The sequence below is a fragment of the Myotis yumanensis genome, unplaced genomic scaffold (genome assembly GCF_028538775.1).
Source record: "Myotis yumanensis isolate MYYU_CA2020_CCGP unplaced genomic scaffold, mMyoYum1.0.hap1 SCAF_10, whole genome shotgun sequence".
Classification (NCBI taxonomy): domain Eukaryota; kingdom Metazoa; phylum Chordata; class Mammalia; order Chiroptera; family Vespertilionidae; genus Myotis; species Myotis yumanensis.
The window spans coordinates 45747266-45769543 of record NW_027223761.1 but is presented as its reverse complement, the minus strand read 5'-3'; the positions used below and the strand labels follow the sequence as shown (position 1 = coordinate 45769543).

The following is a 22278-nucleotide window of genomic DNA, read 5'->3' as shown; positions in this document are numbered from 1 at the left end:
ACCTGGAAACATGACATCTGGGGTTTAAGGCTGCAATTAAAAGGAATTTATTAAAAAACAACAACCCAAAGATATTGTAATTGCAAATTTACTAGGTCATGGTTTAGTGAAAACACAGCACAGACTGTTGAATAACTGAACCACATCCGGGCTGTTACATTACTTAATGATAAACCCATTGCTGCAAGTAGAAAAGGATATCCTAGGGTCCCAAACAATAGCATGACGGGGAGAAGCCAAGTGGATTGGAGTTCAGAGGACGAGGAGGACAGTCTGGTTTAAATTTGGCTTCTTTGGATCAAATCTTCTCTGATGTCTATAAACTAAGGTGATTAATTTCTTTCTCATTCTGCCAGTCCCCATTTATTGCAGCCAGTTACCTGCTGTTCTCCCTTCAGCTGTATCTGGAGGGAAGGACAGTGATGAGAAAGGATGTTCAAAGACCTGGATTCTATTCCTAGCTCTGCCACCACCATGAGCCTAGTTGGAGTTGTGACTGAAGGCTGAGCTCGCCACTTACTAGTATTAGTTACATGACTGTAAGCAGTCACTTATCTCTCTGTGCTCCAGTTTTCTCCTTTGTAAAATGGATTGTTGGGCTGCGGTACGGAGTAAATAAAACGATGTACTTCCAATCCTTGGCAAGATGCCTGGCAGATATACCGATGGTTGCTGTCATTATTATTAGCTTCCATGGGCTTCGGATTCCCAAAGTGTTTTACAGAAGGGATAACTGAGGCTCAAAGACATTTATGTCTTGGGCAGAAACATAGGGTAATGGGTAGCAGAGGAAAGACCAGAATATAGAGCTCCTTCCTTCTACTGTTTTCCCCTACACAGAACACTGGTTAAACAGGAACAATCGGCACTCTTCCCACCCACCCCCATCTCCACTTCTGCGCACCAGGGAGCTAGCTGCAAGAAGTGGATAAAGAATTAAGGGTAGTATAAGAGTTTTGGAGAAGAAGTACTAAATCAATCAAAAGAGTTATCCTGCCCAACATGAAACTTCATTCCATTTTTTCTTTTCTTTTTTCTTGAGGACCTGGGGTGGGGAAAGCTTTGAATGAAGAAGAAATGCTCAAACTGCCTCTATTTACACGATCTACCAAATGCTTAGGGACTATAAGAACTTCCCAGAATCCTTTGTGGTACATTCCAGTTGTCCCCAAACCCCTGATGCATCATTTTTTCTGCATGAATTTAGCTTCAGGGGGAGAGTTTGTGTAAGAGGCAGAATTTCTCTATTTCCCCAGCGTCACTGAGGAGAACCACGTTCGAACTTTTATAGCCTTTACACAAATACCTGCCAGGAAGCCAACCTGGAGACAGCAGAACCCAGTCCATTCCTCTCTGTCATCCTCGCCCCCACAACTCTCTCCTCCTCTTTCTTTTTTTGCTGGTTTTGTTGCTTAAAGCTACAGCCTCCTTTTACAGAAAAGGGACTGGGAGAGAGCAAACAAGATAAGAAAGCCCTGGTCCAAAAGTGTTCTCATTTCCACATCTCCCATAAGTGATATTCCAGAACTCCACAGGCAACCCCACCATTACAAAACACAGAAACTGGTGAAGCACATCATTACTCCGAACCAGTTTCCTCTTCTGTAAATTGGGTATATCCATCCAACAGTTGTTACTGCAAGAATTAAATGAGATATATAAGCAAAATTCTTAGTACAACGAGTAGGTACTCTATAAATTGTTACTAAGAATGAAACAATAACAACTAACATTTATGAAGTACCATGGGGTAAGAAAGTCCTCTGTTAACAACTTTATACATGGTCTCATTTAATCCTCACATCTCTATGAATTGTGAACACCATCTGCATCTGACAAATGAGGAAACTGAGGCACAGAGATAACTTAACAAAGGCAGACTGACTGAATAAATGTGAGTTCCCTTCTCTCCCAGCCCCTAGGACTGCCACCAGAACACCTACACTTGACCTCTATTTCTGTTTGAGGGAGGAGTGAGAGTCAGAATAATTTTTAGGTCAAGTGGCGTGGTATCTTTCCTTCTCTCCTACAGCATATCAAGCTCGTGTGGCGTTTCTGGCTTCCTAAGACTTGTTGGACTGTTACAGGAATGCTGCTGCATTTAAGCATGAATGATGACCAGAAACACGTTCTGACACAAAATGATATACATGTGGAGGCTTGAGGGGGAAATAAAATAAAGGGAAAATAAAAACTTCCCACATCAAGCAAGTTCCTGAGGCGGGGGTGCATTCGGAGCTGTGTGAGAAGGTTTTTTCCTGTTCTCTTTCAGTCACTCGTGCTTGTGTTATCTGTCTACAAGCAGGCCTCACTCTGTAAAGTATTAGGAAAGAGTACACTTCGCAGTCTCAAATATGTGTCTTTCCCTCCTACAAAATGTTTCCTCTGAGGAACATTGCTAGATCACAGCTGGTCAAGATGCTAAATCTTGACGGTCTGGATCCTGGCCAGAATCTACAGCTACAACTCCGTGAAATAAGAATTCTTAAAAAGCAAAAAACCCCACAACAACCTTTTAAACAACATTTGATCTTCTTCTTTCTCCCCCTGTAGCAAGCGATGACCTCATGGCAGCGAGACCTCTACACGGAGGTGTTTAAGTTGGTTTACCGCCATCAGAAATGTTTGAAGCTCTAGGTACGAGTCCGCGCCAATATCATGTCAACTGTGCTAAAAAGCAATAATAGTTTCTCACCTTCTTAAAGATTACTGCTTAAATAATGCAGAGCAACGACAGGGCTGCTCCAGCTGCCAAAAGCAGGTTGCCAAGGCAAAGCTGAGGTAGAATTACGTCTTTTGGCAGCTAAGAAATTATGACATAAAGTTAGTTTTTTCAAAAAACAACCTCCATAAATTAGGCTACTATCCTTTTTCAAAATCCAGCCATGGCTGGATTTATCTTTCCCCTTTCTCTCTCTCTGGTCAAGTAGAAGCACAGAGCCTCCTTTTGGGAAAGCCAAGTTAAACGGCGAGATCTTATCTCCCAGGAGGTAGCTGGGGGTTAACAGTTTTAAGCATGCGGTATCCTGGCCACAGGCGAGCAGTCTAAAGACCTCTCACCATTACCAGATAAGTGAAAGTGCTTAATCTTTGCCCTGGATGTGAACAAAAACAAGAAACAAAATAAAAATAGAAGCAGTCTTAGGCCAAAAGCATTGGCTGAATTCTGTGCCAATGGTCACTTTCCCCCCTGGGCTCAGCTTGAAAGGTTTCCTGCCAAAGTCTGACTAAATAAAAACAGTTTAAAAAGGTCTAAATGAACAAGGGAGCCTTTACATTTTCTTTAAACCAAGTACTGATGGAAAGATGAATTTCTGAAAGACAAAGTTCCAGAGGCAAAGGATAAAACAAGCAAGCTGAAGCCATCCCTTTCTCTGGGCCATGTGATGTGAGGGCTGGCCATCCACCCTCCGTAGCCCTGGGCCACAGGGCCCTGCTTGGAAGAGGGGCTCCAGCATAAGCCAGGAGACGAGGCTAAGGGGGTGCCCACAGCCAGGAGGCCTATCTGGAAGCCAGGCTCAAGGCTGAGCTCCCTGGGATCAGGGAATAGAGAATGATCCTCCAAAGAGACAAAAGAGGTCCCATGCGGGTGGGCAAGGCAACCTCTTTACCCACTAGCTTTCACTTTAAGGAATCATCATACAGCCTTAGCTGGTTTGCTCAGTGGTCAGAGTGTCAGGCCATGGGCTGAAGGGTCCCGGGTTTGATTCCCATCAAGGGCACATACCTTGGTTGCAAGCTCAATCCCCAGCCCTGATCGGGGCATGTGTGGGAGGCAACCAATCGACGTGTCTCTCTCGTATGGATGTTTCACTCTGTCCCCCTCCCTTTGAGGACTGCTAAGTGGTCTGTAAAACAGAGAGATGCCAGGGATGGTACTTGGGGACCCGTGGGAGTGTCTGGACAGCAATTAAGACAGGGGAGTAATAAAGTGTTTATGCTGAAAACTAGGAAAAAATAATAACTTTGCCAGGGAAGCCAGAGAAATAGTAATCTCACAGAGCCCAGCCCCAGAAAGAACTCTATAGGGAAATTAAAACCTATAGTTTTAAAGTCAGGGGATGCTTTCAGAACTTAAAAGGCTGATTGCAAAGAGAGCTCCAGGAAGCTTTGGACTCCAGAGGCCAATGACAGAAGCTGTGAAGTTCAGTCTGTGAAAGACGCTGCTGAAGGCGAGCTGCCACCATGCTTCTAAGAAGCTCTGCCCCGAACCGAGGCACAGGGCTTTCGTTGGGTGTTATTTTCAAAGAAAAATGGATAGCGCTTGCCACCATTTTTGGATATGCTGGAGGCCTTTGGAAGAAGTGCTTGAATAACATTTTTTAAAAGTTTATTTTGTTTTATTCGATTGATTTGAGAGAGAGAGAGAAAGAGAAACATGGATTTGTTGTTCCACTTATTGATACATTTGTTGGTTGATTCTTGTATGTGCCCTGACCGGGGATCGAACTTGCAACTTTGGCATCTGGGGATGATACTCTAATCAACGGAGCTTCCCGGCCAGGGCCATTTAGCCATCATTTAATCATTGCTTAGTAAGAGACTGTGAGGGTCTCGGGATAATGTCTTGGGAACCTAATCTTATGTACCACCAAAAGAGGTGCAGCATAAAACTGTATGCAGATTAACAGGACATATAGAGTATCCCCCCAAAAATGTATACACACTTTAACAGCTGATTTCTATTACGTTTTAAAAATGAAATGTACTTTAATACAGCGGTCGCCAACCTTTCGGACCTCATGAACCACCAGTGGTCCACGGATCACTGGTTGGTGACCGCTGCTTTAATAAACACTGCCTTTATAATTTTCAGGGGACACCCTATAACAAATTAAATTATTTACTTCCTTATTCAAATACATATTGAGTGTACTATGCACAAGGCACTGTGCACTAGACATGACTATTTCTGGGGTCTTTATCTAGAAGTTACTATATCTGGGATACAACAACGATTGAGAAAAAAGCCATAGTTCCTGCTTTTACGGAGCTTACACCACTGAGGGAGAGGACAGACATTTGTCAACAAAATTACAAACATCAATGCACCATGACCACCTCTAACACATGCCATGCGGTTTCTTAACATGGGTTAAGAAAGCTGGTGACAGAACTGACGCAGAGAGGCCAAGATCCGAAGGGTCAGTAGAATCCTTCACCAGGTGAAGAATGGGTTAGTGGGTGGGAGCACCTTCTAGGCAAGGGAACAGCATAAGGCAAGGCTCCATGTCACAAGACAGAGCACTGTGTGAGGACCCAAAAGGTCATCAAGTGAAGGACATGGAAGACAATAAAGTTGGAGAGGAAACCAGGTCTGTGTGATGCAGAGGCCCCAAGGCCATGTAAGAGTTTTTCTCCTCATCTAAGTCGTTAAGTGTTTTAGGCTCGGTGGGCATGGGGGAGGGAGAGAGATTAATTGATTGATTTGTATTTTGGAAAGTCTGCTCTGGCTGAGGTGGGAGGACGAACTGGAGGTGGATGCTGGAGGACCACTGGCTGTGTAGTAGTTTAAGTGAGAGATCCTGGCTTGGACCAGAGTGGAAATGCATAGATATGAACAGACATATCAGGGGAAATCAGCAGGGGTTGCTAAGGTTGGACACAGGGTTGAGAGGGAAAGGGTGGATTATGCCTGGCTTCCTGGCCAGTGTAAAAGAATAGATGGAGATTCCTTCGCTGAAAACTGAGGCCTGGAGGACCTGGGGCTTATGGTGGTTGGAAGACAGGATAAAAAAAATGGACTCAAAGAATGTGTTGTGAAAACATCCAGGAGGCAGTTTGAAGAGAGCGCTGATATCAGAAAAGACATCTAGGCTGTGACTTTACACTTGTGCTTTATTTCACTATGGGGACCATCAAAATGACAACTGTCACCTCAGGATAAAGGATAAAAAGAGGGCCTGGCTCTTGCAGCTCGGCTGCCGACATGCCATCCAGACTGAGGAAGACCCCAAAACTTCGGGGCCACGGGAGCCACGGCCACGGCCGCATCGGCAAGCACAGGAAGCACCCGGGGGGGGGGGGGGGGGGCTGCGGGAATGCTGGCGGCCTGCATCATCACAGGATCAACTTCGACAAAAATCACCCAGGTGACCGGGGGAAAGGTGGTATGAGGCATCACCACCTAAAGAGGAACCAGAGCTTCTGCCCAACTGTCAACCTTGATAAACTGTGGACCCTCGCCAGTGAGCAGACCCAGGTAAATGCTGCCAAAAGCAAGACTAGAGCTGCTCCTATCACAGATGTGGTGCAATCGGGCTCCTACAAAGTTCTGGGGAAGGGAAAGCTCCCAAAGCAGCCTGTCATTGTGAAGGCCAAGTTCTTCAGCAGAAGAGCTGAGGAGAGGATTAAGGGTGTTGGTGGGGCCTGTGTCCTGGTAGCTTGAAGCTACATGGAGGGAAGTTCATTAAAATGTCCACAAGTAAAAAAAAAATTAAAAAAGGGGCCTGGAACTGAGCCTGGAGGGGCTCTAGTTTTTTATGATGAAGCAGAAAAAGAGGAGCCTGCAAATGAGATAAGAAGCAGTCAGAGAGGAATGAAGAAAACAAGGAGAGGGTTATAATAACAGGCCTCCTTTTCTGGAACCAGAAGATGCTGAACGGTCCCTTGTGTAAAACAGTTTAATCTTAACACAATTATGAGAGGCTGTACTGAGGAACAGTTAAAACAGGGGCCCTAAAGCTGTTCTGCCTGGACTCGAATCTCAGCTCCTCTGCTTGATGGCTACGTCACCTTTAAGTGACGTTAACCTTCCCGTGCCTCAGTTTCCTCATTTGTAAGATGACAGAGGATAATGGGTCTTAATTCACAGGGTTGTTGTGAGGATTAAATGAATTAATGAAACAATATATTCAAAATGCCTGGGAGAATATCTGATTTACAGTAACAGTCACCTGACTCAGCTATGAGGACAGTACTTATTATTATTCATTGTTATCCACTAGCAAAAGAGTCATTGAACAAGCGTCAGCTCCAAAGCTGAAACGCAGGGAATTTATCTAAATTGAGCTTAAACCCAAGGGTCACACTGAAGCAGCCAGTGGTCACTTTGAATGCTGCAAACCTGTGTCAGCTTTTGGTGGGCAAAGACCCTATCACGAGAGCCTTCTTGAGACCGAAGAGTAGAGTGCTTTAGACCGAGAAGGATGCTTATCTGCTGATAAAGAATCCCTCCTGAAAAACACTTAGTGCAGGACATATAAGTGGCTTTTCTGCTAATTCCTGCCCTCCATTCATTTAAGTATGTCCATCTTCCAAAGCCAAATTCAAGTCCTACCTTCTTCATTAACCCTTCAAACATGCCAATCTAAAGTGATCTCTTTGAACTCTAAACAGCACATTACTTAAGATGATACCATCCAACTGATGCTTAATATAATCACTCACATTTCTGTACATATTCCAGCAGACATTACACTCCTGGCCTGGCAGTCTGGGAGGCTCCGGGGATAACGAGGTGAATAAAATAAGGTTTTTGTTGGTAGGAAGTTCCCACTTTGTAGTAGAGAAGACAGAGTTAATCAATAACCAGAACACCACGGCGCTTTGTATACAATGCCCATTTTGCATATTTTAGTGGAGAAGGGAGCCAGAAATCTTCCGGACTCATCAGACGAGGTTATATTTAATTGGTGCCTGCATAAGGGGAAATGGACCCGGCTGTGACTGTGTTGGGAGCGGGGTGAGAACGAGAAGTAAAGAGAAGGATATTGAAGGAGGAATAAGACACAGTATGCCTGCAGTCCAGCTGTGGAGCCAAGTCTTGTAAACATGGTCTGGGAGGGACCTGGTCTTCTTCAATTTCTTGCAACCCACATTTCTACTTTCTAACCTAATGCAGTACAGAGCACACAGGAGATACGAAGTGAATATATTTGTTTTATGAATAAATGGATTCAATTAGTTGTACTCAAAAGGTATTGTTTTTATTTCTTTTGGCAATGCGTTGAGAAAACATTCAGTTAACGTTAAAAAAAAAAGTAAAAAAGAGCACTACAGGGTTACTTCTAACAGGAAAACAAAACTATCTAAAGATATGGTTATAGGAAATCTAAATGAGGAAATATTATGCAACCATTAAAATACTAAGAAGTTTTTAATGGCATTGCTAAAAGCCTTAAGGTTTGATATACAAAAAAGCAGTATATACAACTGCAACAACAGTGGTGTCCAATACCGTAGCCACCAGCCACAGGTTACTGAGCACAGCCATGTGGCTAGTTGGATTTGAGATGTGCCATTAAGTGTAATATATACACTGGATTTAGAAAGCATAATATAAAAAAGAAATGTGAAGCATTTTATTAATAACTAGAGGCCTGGTGCACAAAAATTTGTGCACTCAGGGCGGGGGGGAGGGAGGTCCCCCAGCCCGGCCTGTGCCCTCTCTCAGTCTGGGACCCCACGGGAGATAACGACCTGCTGGCTTAGGCCTGCTTCCAGGTGGCAGAGGGCAGGCCCAATCCCTAGGTGCAGCCCCTGGTCGGGCTCAGAGCAGGGCTGATTGGGGAGTTGGGGAGCCGCCCCGTCATGCACAGAGCAGGGCGGATTGGGAGGTTGCGATGCCACCCTCAGTCACGCTCAGGGTAGGGCCGATTGGGGGGTTGGGGCACCGCCCCATGTCACACTCAAGGCAAGGTTGATGGGGAGGTTGCGGCGCCACCCCCTGTCACGCACAGAGCAGGGCCCATCAGGGGGTTGGGGCTCCATACCCTGTTACGCACAGAGCAGGGCCGATCAGGGGGTTGAGGAGCTCCCCACTGTCACTCACAGAGTAGGGCTGATAGGGGAGTTGGGGCACCGCCCCCTGTCACACACAGAGCAGGGCGGATCAGGGGGTTGGGGTGCTACACCCTGTCACACTCAGGGCAGGGCCAATGGGGAGGTTATGGCTCTACCCTGTCACACACAGAGCAAGGCCCGTGGAGGGGGGTTGGGGCGCCACCCTCTATCACCCACAGAGCAGGGCCGATCAGGGGGTTGGGGCGCTGCACCCTGTCACACTCAGGGCAGGGCCAATGGGGAGGTTATGGCTCTACCCTGTCACACACAGAGCAAGGCCCGCGGAGGGGGGTTGGGGGAGCCACCCTCTATCACCCACAGAGCAGGGCCGATCAGGGGGGTGAGGCGCCGCCACTGTCACACTCGGGGCAGGGCCGATGGAGAGGTTATGGCTCTACCCTGTCACACACAGAGCAGGGCCTGTGGCGGGGGGTGGGGGGGGGGGGGGAGGGAGGTTGGGGCGCTGCACCCTGTCAAACACAGAGCCGCAGGGCAATCAGGGGATTGGGGAGCTCCCCCCATCAGGCACAGAGCAGGGCAGATAGGGAGGTTGTGACTCCGCACCCTGTCACACAAAGAGCTGCAGGGCGATCAGGGGGTTTGGGCACTGCCCCCTGTCACGCTGATCCCAGTGCCGGGAGCCTCACTGCTCCGCTGATCCTGGTGCCGGGAGGCATATTACCCTTTTACTATATAGGATAGAGGCCTGGTGCATGGGTAGGGGCTGGCTGGTTTGCCCTGAAGGGCGTCCTGGATCAGGGTGGGAGTCCCCACTGGGGTGCCTGGCCAGTCTGGGTGAGGGGCTGAGGGCTGTTTTCCGGAAGAGAGTGACTGAAGCTTCCAACCGCTCCTTGTTTTCTTTTTTTTTTTTTTTTTTTAATTCTGGGCCAGCTTTAGCTCTGAGGCCTCGGCTGCTGAAAACATCGATACAATGTTGCTAAAGCCCGGCTGAATGAAAGCCGGTTTCTGGGGTTTTGTTTAGCTTCTTATTTGCAAAGTACATAGTTGCTTAGAATTGCGGCTGAGAGGCCAGATAGTGAGGCAGGGAACATTGGAGTCCGCAGCAAGCAAGCCTCCCTGCTCGCTTCAGTGCATGGCTGCCGGCCGCCATCTTGGCTGACAGTTAATTTGCATATACTCACTGATTAGCCAATGAAAAGGGTAGCGGTCGTACGCTAATTACCATGTTTCTCTTTTATTAGTGTAGATTTTAAAAACACTGATTACAGGTTGACAATTTATTATTCTATTGGCATTAAATGAAATGTATTATTAAAATTAATTTACCTATTATTCCCTTTTATCTTTTTTCAATGTGGCTGCCCGAAACTTAAATGCACACATGTGGCCCAGACTGTATTTCTACTGAACAGCACTGGTATAGAGGAGATCTCAACTCCTCTATATGAGAAACACATAGAAAACTAACCTAACAGCAGCTTTGCTCTCTGGATTGTGGTTTCCCCCTCTTCTATATATTTTTTACGTCTTCCAAATTTTATTCATCAGGCACATATTACTATATAATCAAAAGGAATGAAAAGAAAGAAAGAAGACAAATAAAAACAAAGAGAAAAAGATCTGGATTTGGCGTAAAGACTTGGTTGCTGGAGGCTGAGGAAAGAAGCCCAGGGAGACCCCAGTGACTTTCTGTCACTGGTGGAGGGTTAGCACACAAAGGATGCTGGCCAGCTGTTCTTCATCCTAACTGGAGACAGAAAAAAGCGGAAATGGGTGTTAACGGCAGGAGGGGGCCTGTAAGTTAAATATAGGGAAGAATTTCCTGAAGCGAGGGTGTTTAAACTCTGGAATGAGTTATGGAAGAAGCCTGGTCCCCCAAGGTCTTTTAAAATACTGCAGATACCCATATGCCTTGTGTGTTCCTGTCTAGAGGCAACGAGATGACTTGTCAAGGTTTCTTCTAAAAGAGGTATCTTCCAGTAAATAACCCCAATAAAACTTTCTTTTTCATTTATTTTTGACCAGGCTTCACTTCTGCTATTCAGAATGCCAGCCTGCAAGAGGCACTCGGAGAGGCAAGCGTATCTGCTACAGCTACCTTAAGTAGGGCTCTTGAGACTTCAAAGACAGTGTCATTTGATCTAAATTTAAAAACCAACATCAGCGAGACAACATGTTTTTCAAGTCCCTCAGGGGTCACCTGCCAGAAACTAGTTCTGAAATCGGCCTCTGCATGATGAAGAGAAGGAAAGAGGCCAGATTTGCTTTGTAAAAGTGAGGCTTTTAAAAACTGTTCCTGCTGGATACTGCCTTAATGTCAAAGGTGAGTCTTTGGCTTAAAAGCAGTACTACTATATTGTTACCCTTTGTGGACTGGCTTACTTGCTGTAGGTTTTCATCGTTCTCACTTTACTAAAAAAAAAAAAAGAAAAAAAAAAAGAAAAAGAAAAAAAAGAACCATTTTCTTAAAACGTGCCAAAGTTCTTAGTTACTTATTTGTTTATTTTAATGTGCTGTTGAGCCTGATTTTATTTATAAGAAGGAATGGAAGGCTAGGTCAGCGGCAGCACCATCTAAAGGTTTTAGCCCTGCAGTGAGATGACCGCACATAAAGCCACTAGTTGCTTCTCCCCAAGTCACATCATTCAGCTCTAGAAGGAATCTGGAGATACTGTCCAGCAAGCCAAGGTCACTTTTCACATGCTCTGTCCTCAATAAGCTCAATGAAACGGATGCAGTCTCCATACAAATAGCACACTTGGCTCAAAAACATCAAATGAGTCAGTCCACGGTTGGCCTTCACCACTGGAACAGACTGTCCGCTGAAGCTGGGTCTCAGCTTGAAGTCCCACATGACAGTAGGAGTGAACAATGCATAGGAATATTTCTGCGAGTTACATCCTTCAAAATATTTAGCTTGCCTTATCTACTCATTTAGATTATAAACTAAACAACTGTCAACTAGGAAAAGACACGGCCAATCTTACACTCTGGAATCTTCTTTTGTCCCTTGAATAGTGCTATATGCAGAGGAGACACTTAATGAATTGTTAAATGCATGAATAATACTTAGCAATACTTTCTGTAGTCTTTTTTAGTTTATAAACCACTTAGACAGACATTATCTCATTTGCTCCATACAACTATACTTGGGAAATAGGGCTGGTGCTATTAACTCTATTTAAAAAATGGATATTCAAAATGATTTATGAAAATTAAATAGCAGAGTTGAATTGGAGCCTACATTTTCAGATTTCCAAATCCAGTGCTCCTTCCACTGTACCACACTCCCTTGCTGCTAGACAGTTTAAGCTTTATAAGAGGGAAAATTAAACTTAGAACAAAAAATTACATGTATAAAGCAGGACAGATGGCTTTGAAATCCTGCTTTTATGTTTCTTAACTAATGAATTAAAACAGAATTATTTGTGTTTCTTTTGGTCTTAAAAGTTCTTAAATTCGTCACAAAGTTTAGGACTCTCAGTTCCCTACCTCTCTGAGGTAAATGGGGTCGGGCACACAACTAAAAATGCTTTCATCAGAACTGCTGCCTTGATTTTGCAGTGCATGTTTCTGTGTTTGACTTCGGTGGGTTGCCCTGTGGAAGGTAACAGGTGTTAGAGGGCTGGGGAAGCGCAGAGAAAGAAAAGCATGATCACTAACTAAAAGGTGTAGCCTGATACAGTCAAAAGAACATGGGACTAGGAGTCAGACAGTCGGGGTTTCTGGTCCCAGTTCCATCACTTATTACCACGTGATCTTGGCAAGTCACTTCACATGTCTAAGTCTCAGTTTTCTGATCTGTAAAGCAGTGATCATCGTCCTTGCTCTCCCTCACAGGTGTGTTGCGTGCTTAAATAAAAACATGGAAACTTTTGCAAAGAAGAGACTTTTATTATTCACAACTTCTAACTACAGTGAGAGTCACCTAAGAAGGTAGGTATCCAAAAAAGTAGGTAGGCAAACAGATTTGAAGAGACATAATCGAGGGACTGTCCCAGGACCCGGATGCTGGGCCCCAGCACACAGCCTGTCACAGCAACCTCTGATTCTCTTCCACTTGGTTCCTCATCTCACTGCAGCCAAGAGAGCAGCTCGCATGCACTTACCTCCCTGACCAAAGCTCAGCACTAGCACCAGCTGTGCATGTGCGTTCTATTTGAATCTTAGACTACTTAGTAGTAAAAACGAAAGAAAAATGGGATGATTAAGTGCCACGCTGGTGGCTTCTAACCAAAATACTCAAGAGTACAACCCCTGAGCTGAAATTCTGCTTTTAAAAATTGTGTTGCTTGGAAGTTACAAGGGGGTTAGTCATCCTAGGATGAGAAAATGGGGACTCCTTCTGGAAAGAGCTGGCACAAAGCACTGAGCCCCACGGAACAGTGTTCGTAAGGAAGAGGGGCTACTTGTAGGATTAATCAGGTAGATGCTCTTGGTATTAGATAAGAATTATGTAATGTGAAAGAAAAAGAGGAATTTTAATCACACTGTCTTTTCTTTAAAAAAACAAACAAAACAAGCTGTCACAGAACTTTGAAGCTGGCCACTCAGAGGGTTCCAGTGCCTGTGCTGGTCCTCAGTCTGAAATCCTCGATCCTGAAAGAACATACAGCAATTGCTTCCACAGAGACCCATCTGTGAATGGCAACAACCCACAGAAAATGGCAATGTTTTCTTTTACAAAAGATGTAAGCGGCTCCCTCAGGAGCGTGAGTTTTTTTACCCTTTGCCCTAAGGAGCAGAGGCTGGGGAGGTAACTCCTCCATCCATGGCTGCTCTCGGAAATTCTCAGATTTCCTCTGAGGCTAAAGGGCTTGTTCCAGCTTTGTTTAGATTTGTAACTTCCAGCCTGCCTTCCTGCAGTGGTCTTTACTTGGGATCATTATGTAGCATTCACTTTGCAGGACTCTGCCTCTACCCTGGTAGCCCATTTTTCATTAGAGCACCATAAAGCGGCACCATACTATTCATTCATGTTAATGTGCTTGGCACCGTTGGCACAGAGGGGTACTGCATAAATGTGTCAATTTGTGGCTTAGTGGGTTTTTTACACCAGTGCCAGGAGACCTAGATTCCAGTTATATTATTAGAGGCTCATGGGTCAACCATTCTTGGAAAGTCACTTAATTTCTCTGTACCTTAGAAATGAAAGTTGTGGCAATTACAGTGTCCCAGGAAGAGAAAGGCAGGCAGGTTGCAATGATGAAGCAGTTCTATGTAAGCATTTTGGGTAAATTTTCTAAAAAGATTTCAGAAGAAAGGGATCTAATCTCTGAAGTTCCAGTAATTTGCTGTGATTTTGCTTCTCGTTTTAAATATTTACTCCCCCCACCCTAATTTTGCATTTGCAGTTCATAATCCTTTTCTTGAAAAGGGTTCCTAAGTTGTATAAGCTCTATGTACCACAAAACTCAGATTCTCTCAATCCTAACATGAATTTGCATTCCAGTCAAGGTAGTCTGTTCTTTGCCAATAAAGCTACTGTGCCTTTGCCAATACTGTTCCCCCCATGTGATGAGTGGGGTGCGGATCACCGCAGTATAGAAGGAAGGACAGAAGGACAGTGAGTGTTGTGACTCTGAGTCAGGAAAGAACTTGCTCATGTAACTAAGGAGGTCAGTGCAGCGACCGTCCATGCGAGAAGGGCGGGAGTGGTGTCAGATGCAGCGGAGAGGAAGGGGCCCGGCAGACCATGAACAAGAGCTTGGATTTTATTCGCCAGGGAAGAGAGGGAGTGATTAAGATGTAACTAAACATTTTAAAGGTCACTTTGGCTACTGTGGAGAATGAACAAAGGTGGGAAGAGAGTAAAATCAGGGACACAAATTGGACTAGTGCAGTGTCGGGTTAAGAGGAGGCGGGGATTTGGACTGGGATGGTGGTAATAGCGATGGTGGGAAGTGGTAGAGATGAGACGGTTTGCGGATAATTAGAATGCATCTAGTGCGAGTAATGAAAAGAAGGGAGTCAAGGATGATTCCCCTGGTTTGAGCAATGGGTAGACAGAGCCACTTGCTGAGAGAAAGAAGACTGGTGGAAGGACAGCTTTAGGTATGTTGAGGCTGAGATGTCTGTGATATTTCAAAGGGAGGTGTTAAGTAAATCTCTGACTATACAGAGTTTGTAGGAGAGATTCACACTGAAAAAAATAACGTTGAGAACCATAATATAAGTGTTTATAATATAAGTGTCAACCAAATTCACGATCGACGATAACATATCGAAACACATGCGTGCGATTGGCGCCAGTGAGAGCTTTATATGTATTGCGCATGTGCAAGTCAACTTAGCCTTTTATCTATCTATCTATGATAGATAAAAGCCTAAGTGACCTTTACGACCAAATGACCAGAACGACTGGTTGCCAAGTTGCTATGATGCGTACTGACCACCAGGGGGCAGACGCTCAATGCAGGAGCTGCTCCCTGGTGGTCAGTGCACTACCACAGGGGGAGTGCCGCTCAGCCAGAAGCCTGACTCATGGCTGGCGAGCAGGCTGGTGAGCACAGTTGCGGGGGTGGGAGCCTCTCCTGACTCCTTGGCGCTACCAAGCGGCGGCGGCAGGCCGGGATGAGCACAAATGGTGCAGCTCAGGCTCCTCTCTGGCTACCTGCCGCTTGGCACACTGCTACATCCCCCGAGGGGTCCCGGATTGCGAAAGGGCGCAGGCCAGGCTGAAGGGAGCATCCCTCCCCCGCCGTGCACGAATCCATGCACTGGGCCTCTAGTATAGAATAAACTTGCTTAATTAGACCTGCTTTCTGATTTAGCTAAACTTTTTTCAGCCCAGTGAAGCACCCCACCTTCTCTTTCAGGTAACTGTTAGCAACACAGCAGTAAATATCAACACGAAGCAGATTATTATTGTAGATCACGCAGGGAGAACAAAGGGTAAAATATTTAACTGCAGCAGTGTTTGACTGTATTTGGCGCAGTGAGAAAACCTGAAGTCATTTTCAACGTCCACCATTTCTTACTTCTTTTCAGTTGGGTCAAGTTTCTAAACTTTCTAAATCTCTGTTTTCTGGCTAATGTAAAGAAAATAGGATTCCACCGAGTCTCCTATCTACCTACTCCAGGACTTCTGTGAGGATCAAATGAGATGAGGCATGGGAAAATGCTTCACAAACATTTGGTTAAACTGTAAAATATTTGCACCTGGCTATAAACAAGTAGGGTTTCTGGGCTGAAGAAACTCCGAGGAGGCTAGTCGCTAGGGAGAAGAAGCCGGGCGTTGCTACATGATGTCATTACCCGGTGCCCACAGCAATCGTTTCTGGGCTGGGCTGGGCAGTGGGCCACATTTTGCGCCATGGGGTCTTGGCAGTGTTGGCTGTGATTTGGTGGGGTGCTGCTCTGGGGTGGTGGCGGGGCCTTTGTCCCACTTGGGGGAAGCCGAGTGTTGTTTTGTCGGTGCCAGGTCTGTGGTGCCGTTTATTTTTAAATGGCCAGTGTGCATCATAGCTACTGGTTGGATGGACGGACACTTAGCCATATATATATATACACACATGTATATGTATGTATGTGTGTGTGTGTATGTATGTGCATATATATATGTGTGTGTGTGTGTATATATAGTTTTCAAAACTAAGGGAATGAATGTGATTACCTGAGAAGAGAGTAGAGAGAGAAAGAGAATGACCTAAGACAGGACCACAGAGAAGTCCATACTTAATGATCATGTAAGTAAGGAGGAATATGAAGGACAGAGAAAGAGCTGCTGGAAGAAGGAAATCTATGGGAGGGTAGTATTGTGGAAGCCAAGAAAGGAGAATGTTTCAAGAATGTAGGAATAGTACTGAGATGAAGAATAGGATAAGGATAGATACGTGTCCTTTGACTTTGGCAACATAGAGTTCAGTAGGTACCTGCCTAGAGAAGAGGAATTCAGGTATACTGATAGAACTGGAAATCAGCCTGGAACGGGTTAATTAGGAATTGGAAAAACATCATAAATAGGTCTATAATCATCATAAAAATTAAAGCAGTAGTTAAAAATCATTATTTTCCCCCTCAACAAACAAACAAAAAACACTAGGTTTTTCTAAGTTTTATCAGTCCTTCAACATATAGATAATTCCTACTGTGTACAAACTGATTCAAAGAGGACAGAAAAGAAAGAAAAGATCCTCAATGTATTTTATGAGGCTATTACAACCTTGCTGCCAAAAATCAGACAAGAATTATATGAGAAAGAAAAATTATAGGCAAGTTTCATCTCAGTTCACAAATGTAGATTTCTTTAAATATTAGCAAGTCAAATCTAATAATATAGGAAAAAATAATATATCATTACTAGGTAGAGTTTATCCCAGGAGAAAGAGATAGTTTAATGTTAGAAAACATATTAATACTTATTGGCACGTCTAACATAGTAAAGAAGAACAAATATAGTATTATCAATAGATTTAGAATAAGCATTTGATAAAATTCAAAATACACATTCATGATTTAAAAAAACATGAATAGAAAAGACACTTCCTTTTGCTAATAAAGTACCTATGTTGTAACCTGCAATAAAGTAGATATAATACTTAATGGTGAAACGTTAGAAGCATTCTCTTTAAAATCAAGAATAAGACAAAGATATTCACGGTCACTGCTCCTCTTCTATAATAAAATATAAGACAATAAAAAGTAATGACAGTTGTAAAAATAGAAAGGAAGAAACAACACCATTATTAAAAATAAAACTATATACACAGAAAATCCAAGAAAATCTAAGACAACCTATTGTATTTAATGTTAGCAAGGTTGCTGGATACACCCGAAATACAAAAAATCAGTGGTATTCCTGTATACTTACTACAAAAAAGTTGGATGTTGTAACGAAAAATTTATAACATAAAAATGGGAAGCTACCTAGGACTAAGTATCTAATAAAAGATTTGTAAGACCTTTATGAAGGAAATTAAAATACTTTACTGATACATGTTTAAAAAACATACAGACACCATGCTCACAGTTAAAGACTCAATATCATAAAGCTGTCAAATTACTCAAATATAATTCATATGTCAAGAAAAGCCAAATGAATTTTGAAAAAGAACCAGAAGTAGGAGCCCTGCCCTAGCAGATTATCAAGAAAGTTGGGGTTACCTTCCTGTTCCCTGGCTCTGAAGGAGTGTGATTTAGGAGTAACAGTCCTGGCCTCTCTCCATCCTCTCACTCCCTGGCTCTTAGAGAAGGAGGGCCTTTTCTGGGTGGTGAATTTAGAGAGAAAAATAAAACCTGAGTATATTCTTGGCTTAGCCTCGTCTAGGTTCCTGCAGGAGCCATCTGACCGCTCTCTGCAGAGTAGTCAGGGAAGAGCCTGCCTCTGCGGGGAAAACCTAGGTTCCTCCCGTTCACACTGTGATTGTGAGGGTAAGTTTAATTTTGAGTGACACTTGCAAGCTCTTCTTATTACAGATCTAAAGCCACATTTTCCAAGAGGCTTTATCAGTAACAAAACTGACATTTTGATTTCTATTAGTCTGTCTCTTGTATCTCCTGTCTCAAATTGTTCCAAATGTCAGGGGGAAGAGGGATGCTATTTATTGGGCATCCTCAAACTTCAACAAGGCTTACAGAAATTACATCTTATAATAATTACACATGTGGTACTAGCCTAGACATCGACAAAACAGTGATGCAGAATAGGGAGCCTGGAAACACATCCATGCATATAAGTGAAGCTGGTATGTAAAAGAGATGGCATTATCAAACAGTAGACAAAGGACAGACTCTTCAATAAATGACACTGGGACAATTTGCTGTTTGTACAGAGCAAGACTCTGTGATTAATCAGGTAATGTGTGGGTTACATCTCTTTCAAAAAATTATTTTAGGTTATTTACCATTCTGTTATAAAAACTCTCATGAATTATATACCTGTTTCCAACTAGAGCACACATTCCTTAAAGGTAGGCCTTGAGTCTTATACTTCTTGTTATGCTCCAGACTTTACAGAGTTGATGCTAACTAAATAAATGTCTGCTAACTTCCTCCTCCTCATTTTAAAACTCAATTCCTATCCCTCATTCCTTAGGATACATCAACACTATGCTTTTATAATTATTTTTATATTCTGACTAGAATTCTTTAAACATTTGTGTATTTGCTTAACAGGAGTCCTATCTAAAATCAGACATCTGGAACTTGCATTTTGAAGATCATATGAGACAAAAATAAAAAATGTCAAAGTAAAGGTTAATCATATGTGTTGTTTTCTTATTATCCTCAAGACCTATCCTCACGGCACAGAAGAAAATGAAACCAATCTTGTACCTTCCTCCGCTCAAATAGTTTTTCCATTTGACACTGCATTTCGTTCTCACCACAAACTGGTGAAATGAACAGGGCAGGGATTACAGATGAGGAAATTACATTTCAGAGGCAGGACTTCAAGTTCACACAGCAGGTTAGAGAAAAATCAGGGATCAGAAGCCAGTGCTCTTTAGAAGAAACCATGTTGTTCCAAGTTGTCTAACTTTCTAAAGGCCTAATTTCCATTCACACAATTTTCTGAGTTACTACCTATCATTAAAGATTCAAACTTCAAGAATTACTACATGGCTAGCGTCAATAGCTTTCCATTTATTTAAGTCAAGTGAATCACTCTAATGTCTTCTTGGCAGACTTTCCACCTCCCCTTCTCTTTTTAATAATATTTTAAAATTTTATTTTTAAATTACAGTTTACATTAAATATTATTTTGTAATAGTTTCAGGTGTACAGCACAGTAGTTAGACAACCATATGCTTGCAAAGTGTTCCCCCCAATTTTCCAGTACCCACCTGGCCCATATACAGTTATTATATTATTGACTGTATTTCCTATGTTGTACTTTTCATCCCCATGACTATTCTGTAACTACCAATTTGTAGCTCTTAATACCTTTACCTTTTTCCACTCAACTCCCCAAACCCCCTCCGCTCTGGCAAGTATCAGTCTGTTCTCTGTGTCTATGAGTCTGTTTCATTTTTTTTCTTTACTTTGTTCTTTAGATTCCACATATAAGTGAAATCATGCTATTTGTCTTTTTTTTTTTTTATAATCAGGTCTTTATTTAAGAATCTCATCTGCCAACTTAGCGTTTTCCACCAACACGGGGAGCAGAAACCTTCACAGGCTTCACAATCTTTTGCTTAGGTGCTGCCTTTGTGGGAGCCATAGCAGCAGCCATTGCTGTCTTTTTAGATGCTTGCTTAGCCTTTTTTGCTTCCTTGGCAGCCCTGATAGCTTGTTCTCACTGAGCTTTCCTAACTTCAGGCTTCTGGTTCCTCTTGGCCATTATATCAGCAAGAGATGCACCAGTGATGGCCCTCTGGAATTTGACTGCACAGCGGGTTCTTTTCTTTTGGATTTCTTCCGACTGTCCCTTTTTGTGCTTCCTCCTGTAGTGCATGGTCCAGTTGATCTGCCGAGGGTTCCTCTTGGACAGGAATGCCGATTCGCATTTTGCATTAAGAAACTGGAAAACCTTCCCGTCGGTCCTGGCATAGCGCTGCCCGTGTCTGGGGTAGATCTTGTACCCACTGAAGCTGCACAGCTCGACCTTCATGGCTGCGGCCGCTGGAGAGCAGGAAAGAGCCATGCTATTTGTCTTTCTCTGACTTATTTCACTTAGTATAATACCCTCCAGGTCCATCCACGTGGCTGCAAATAGTAAGATTTCATTCTTTATTATGGCCAAGTAATATTCCATTGTCTATATGTACAACCACTTGTCCATTAATGGGCACTTGGGTTGTTTCCATATCTTGGCTATTATAAATAACACTGTAGTCAACATTAAGGTGCGTATATTCTTTAGAATGAGTGTTTTGGGTTTCTTCGGATATATACCCAGAAGTGGAATCACTGGGTCATAAGGCAGTTTCATTTTTAATTTTTTGAGAACCCTCCATACTGTTTTCATTTTTTAAAAATATATTTTATTGATATTTTACAGAGAGGAAGGGAGAGGGATAGAGTTAGAAACATTGATGAGAGAGAAACATCGATCAGCTGCCTCCTGCACACCCCCCACTGGGGATGTGCCTGCAACCAAGGTACATGTCCTTGACCGAAATCGAACCTGGGACCTTTCAGTCCGCAGGCCGATGCTCTATCCACTGAGCCAAACCAGTTAGGGCCATACTGTTTTCCATACTGGCTGCAACAATCTGCATTCCCAATAACAGTGCATGAGGGTTCCCCTTTCTCTACATCCACCCCAACACTGCTTGTTTGTTGATTTATTGATGATAGACATTCTGACAGGTGTGATGTGATATTTCATTGTGGGGTTTTTTTTGCAAGTCTCTGATGATTAGTGATGTTGAGTATTTTTTCATATGTGTATTGGCCATCTGTATGTTCTCTTTGGAGAAGTTTATATTCAGGTCCTTTGCCCATTTCCTTATTGGATTGCTTATTTGGTGTTGTAGGAGTTCTTTGCAAAACCTTTTTAGTTTGAGGTAGTCTCATTTGTTTATTTTTTCTTTTGTTTACCTTGCCCGAGGAGATATAGCAGAAAAAATATTACTAAGAGAAATGTCCAAGATTTTACTGCATATATTTTTCTTCCTGGAGTTCTATGGTTTCGAGTCTTACCTTTAAGTCTTGAACACATTTTGAGTTTATTCTTGTATATGGTGTAAGAAGGTGGTTTGTTTCATTTTTTTGCATGTATCTCTATCTGTCCTATTTTTCCAATACCATTTATTGAGTAGACTGTCTTTACTCCATTGTATGTTCTTGACTCCTTTGTCAAATATTAATTGAAAATATGGGCATGGGTTTATTTCTAGGCGCTCTATTTTGTTCCATTGACCGATATATCTGTTTCTATGCCACTATCATGCCATTTTTATTACTATCGCCTTATAGTACTGTTTAATATCAGGTAGCATGATAGTTCCAAGTTTGTTCTTCCTTTTCAAGATTACTGTTGCTACTTGGGGTCTTTTGTGGTTCTACATAAATTTTTGGATTACTTGTTCTAGTTATGTGAAATACACTATTGGTATTTTGATAGGAAGTGCATTGAATCTATAGATTGTTCTGGGTAGTTTGGACATTTTAATGATGTGAATTCTTCCTACCCACAAGCACAATATATGCTTCCATTTATTTGAATCTTTTTCAATTTCTTTCTTCAGTATCTTATAATTTCCCAAGTATAGGTCTTTTACCTTGGTTGAATTTATTCCTGGGTTTTTTGTTTTTTTTTGTGTGTGAAGCAACTGTAAAGAAGATTGTGTTTTCTTAGTTTTCCTTTCTGATAGTTCCTTATTTGTGTATAAAAATGCAACCAATTTCTGATTATTAATTTTATATCCTGCTTCTTTACTATTCATTTATTAGTTTTTATGTGTATGTGTGGAATCTTCAGGGTTCTCCATATATAGTATCATGTCTTCTGCAAAAAATGACAGATTTACTTTTTCCTTTCCAATTTGGATGCCTTTTATTTCTTCTTCTTGCTGATTGCTGTGGCTAGGACTTCTAGTACATCCCTGGAATGGACATCCCTGTCTTGTTCCTGATCTTAAGGGAAAT

General features: G+C 42.9%; 2 protein-coding genes and 1 pseudogene across 2 annotated transcripts in view; 1 reads left to right on the top strand and 2 right to left on the bottom strand.

Annotated features, from left to right (window-relative positions):
- The window catches only part of UVRAG (UV radiation resistance associated), a 284911-nt gene that overhangs the window by 6877 nt on the left and 255756 nt on the right, over positions 1–22278 (bottom strand). The gene's annotated exons all lie outside the window — the stretch shown is intronic.
- LOC139018212 (large ribosomal subunit protein uL15-like) lies at positions 5930–6415 on the top strand. The gene has a single exon (XM_070426863.1). It carries the CDS (start codon positions 5930–5932, stop codon positions 6386–6388), a length of 459 nt encoding a protein of 152 aa, XP_070282964.1. The 3' UTR covers positions 6389–6415.
- On the bottom strand, positions 19767–20336 carry LOC139017353 (large ribosomal subunit protein eL24-like; annotated as a pseudogene).

What these genes read in the sequence shown, in the direction of transcription:
- LOC139018212 (XM_070426863.1), top strand. Translation starts at nt 5,930, where the DNA reads ATGCCATCCAGACTGAGGAAGACCCCAAAACTTCGGGGCCACGGGAGC.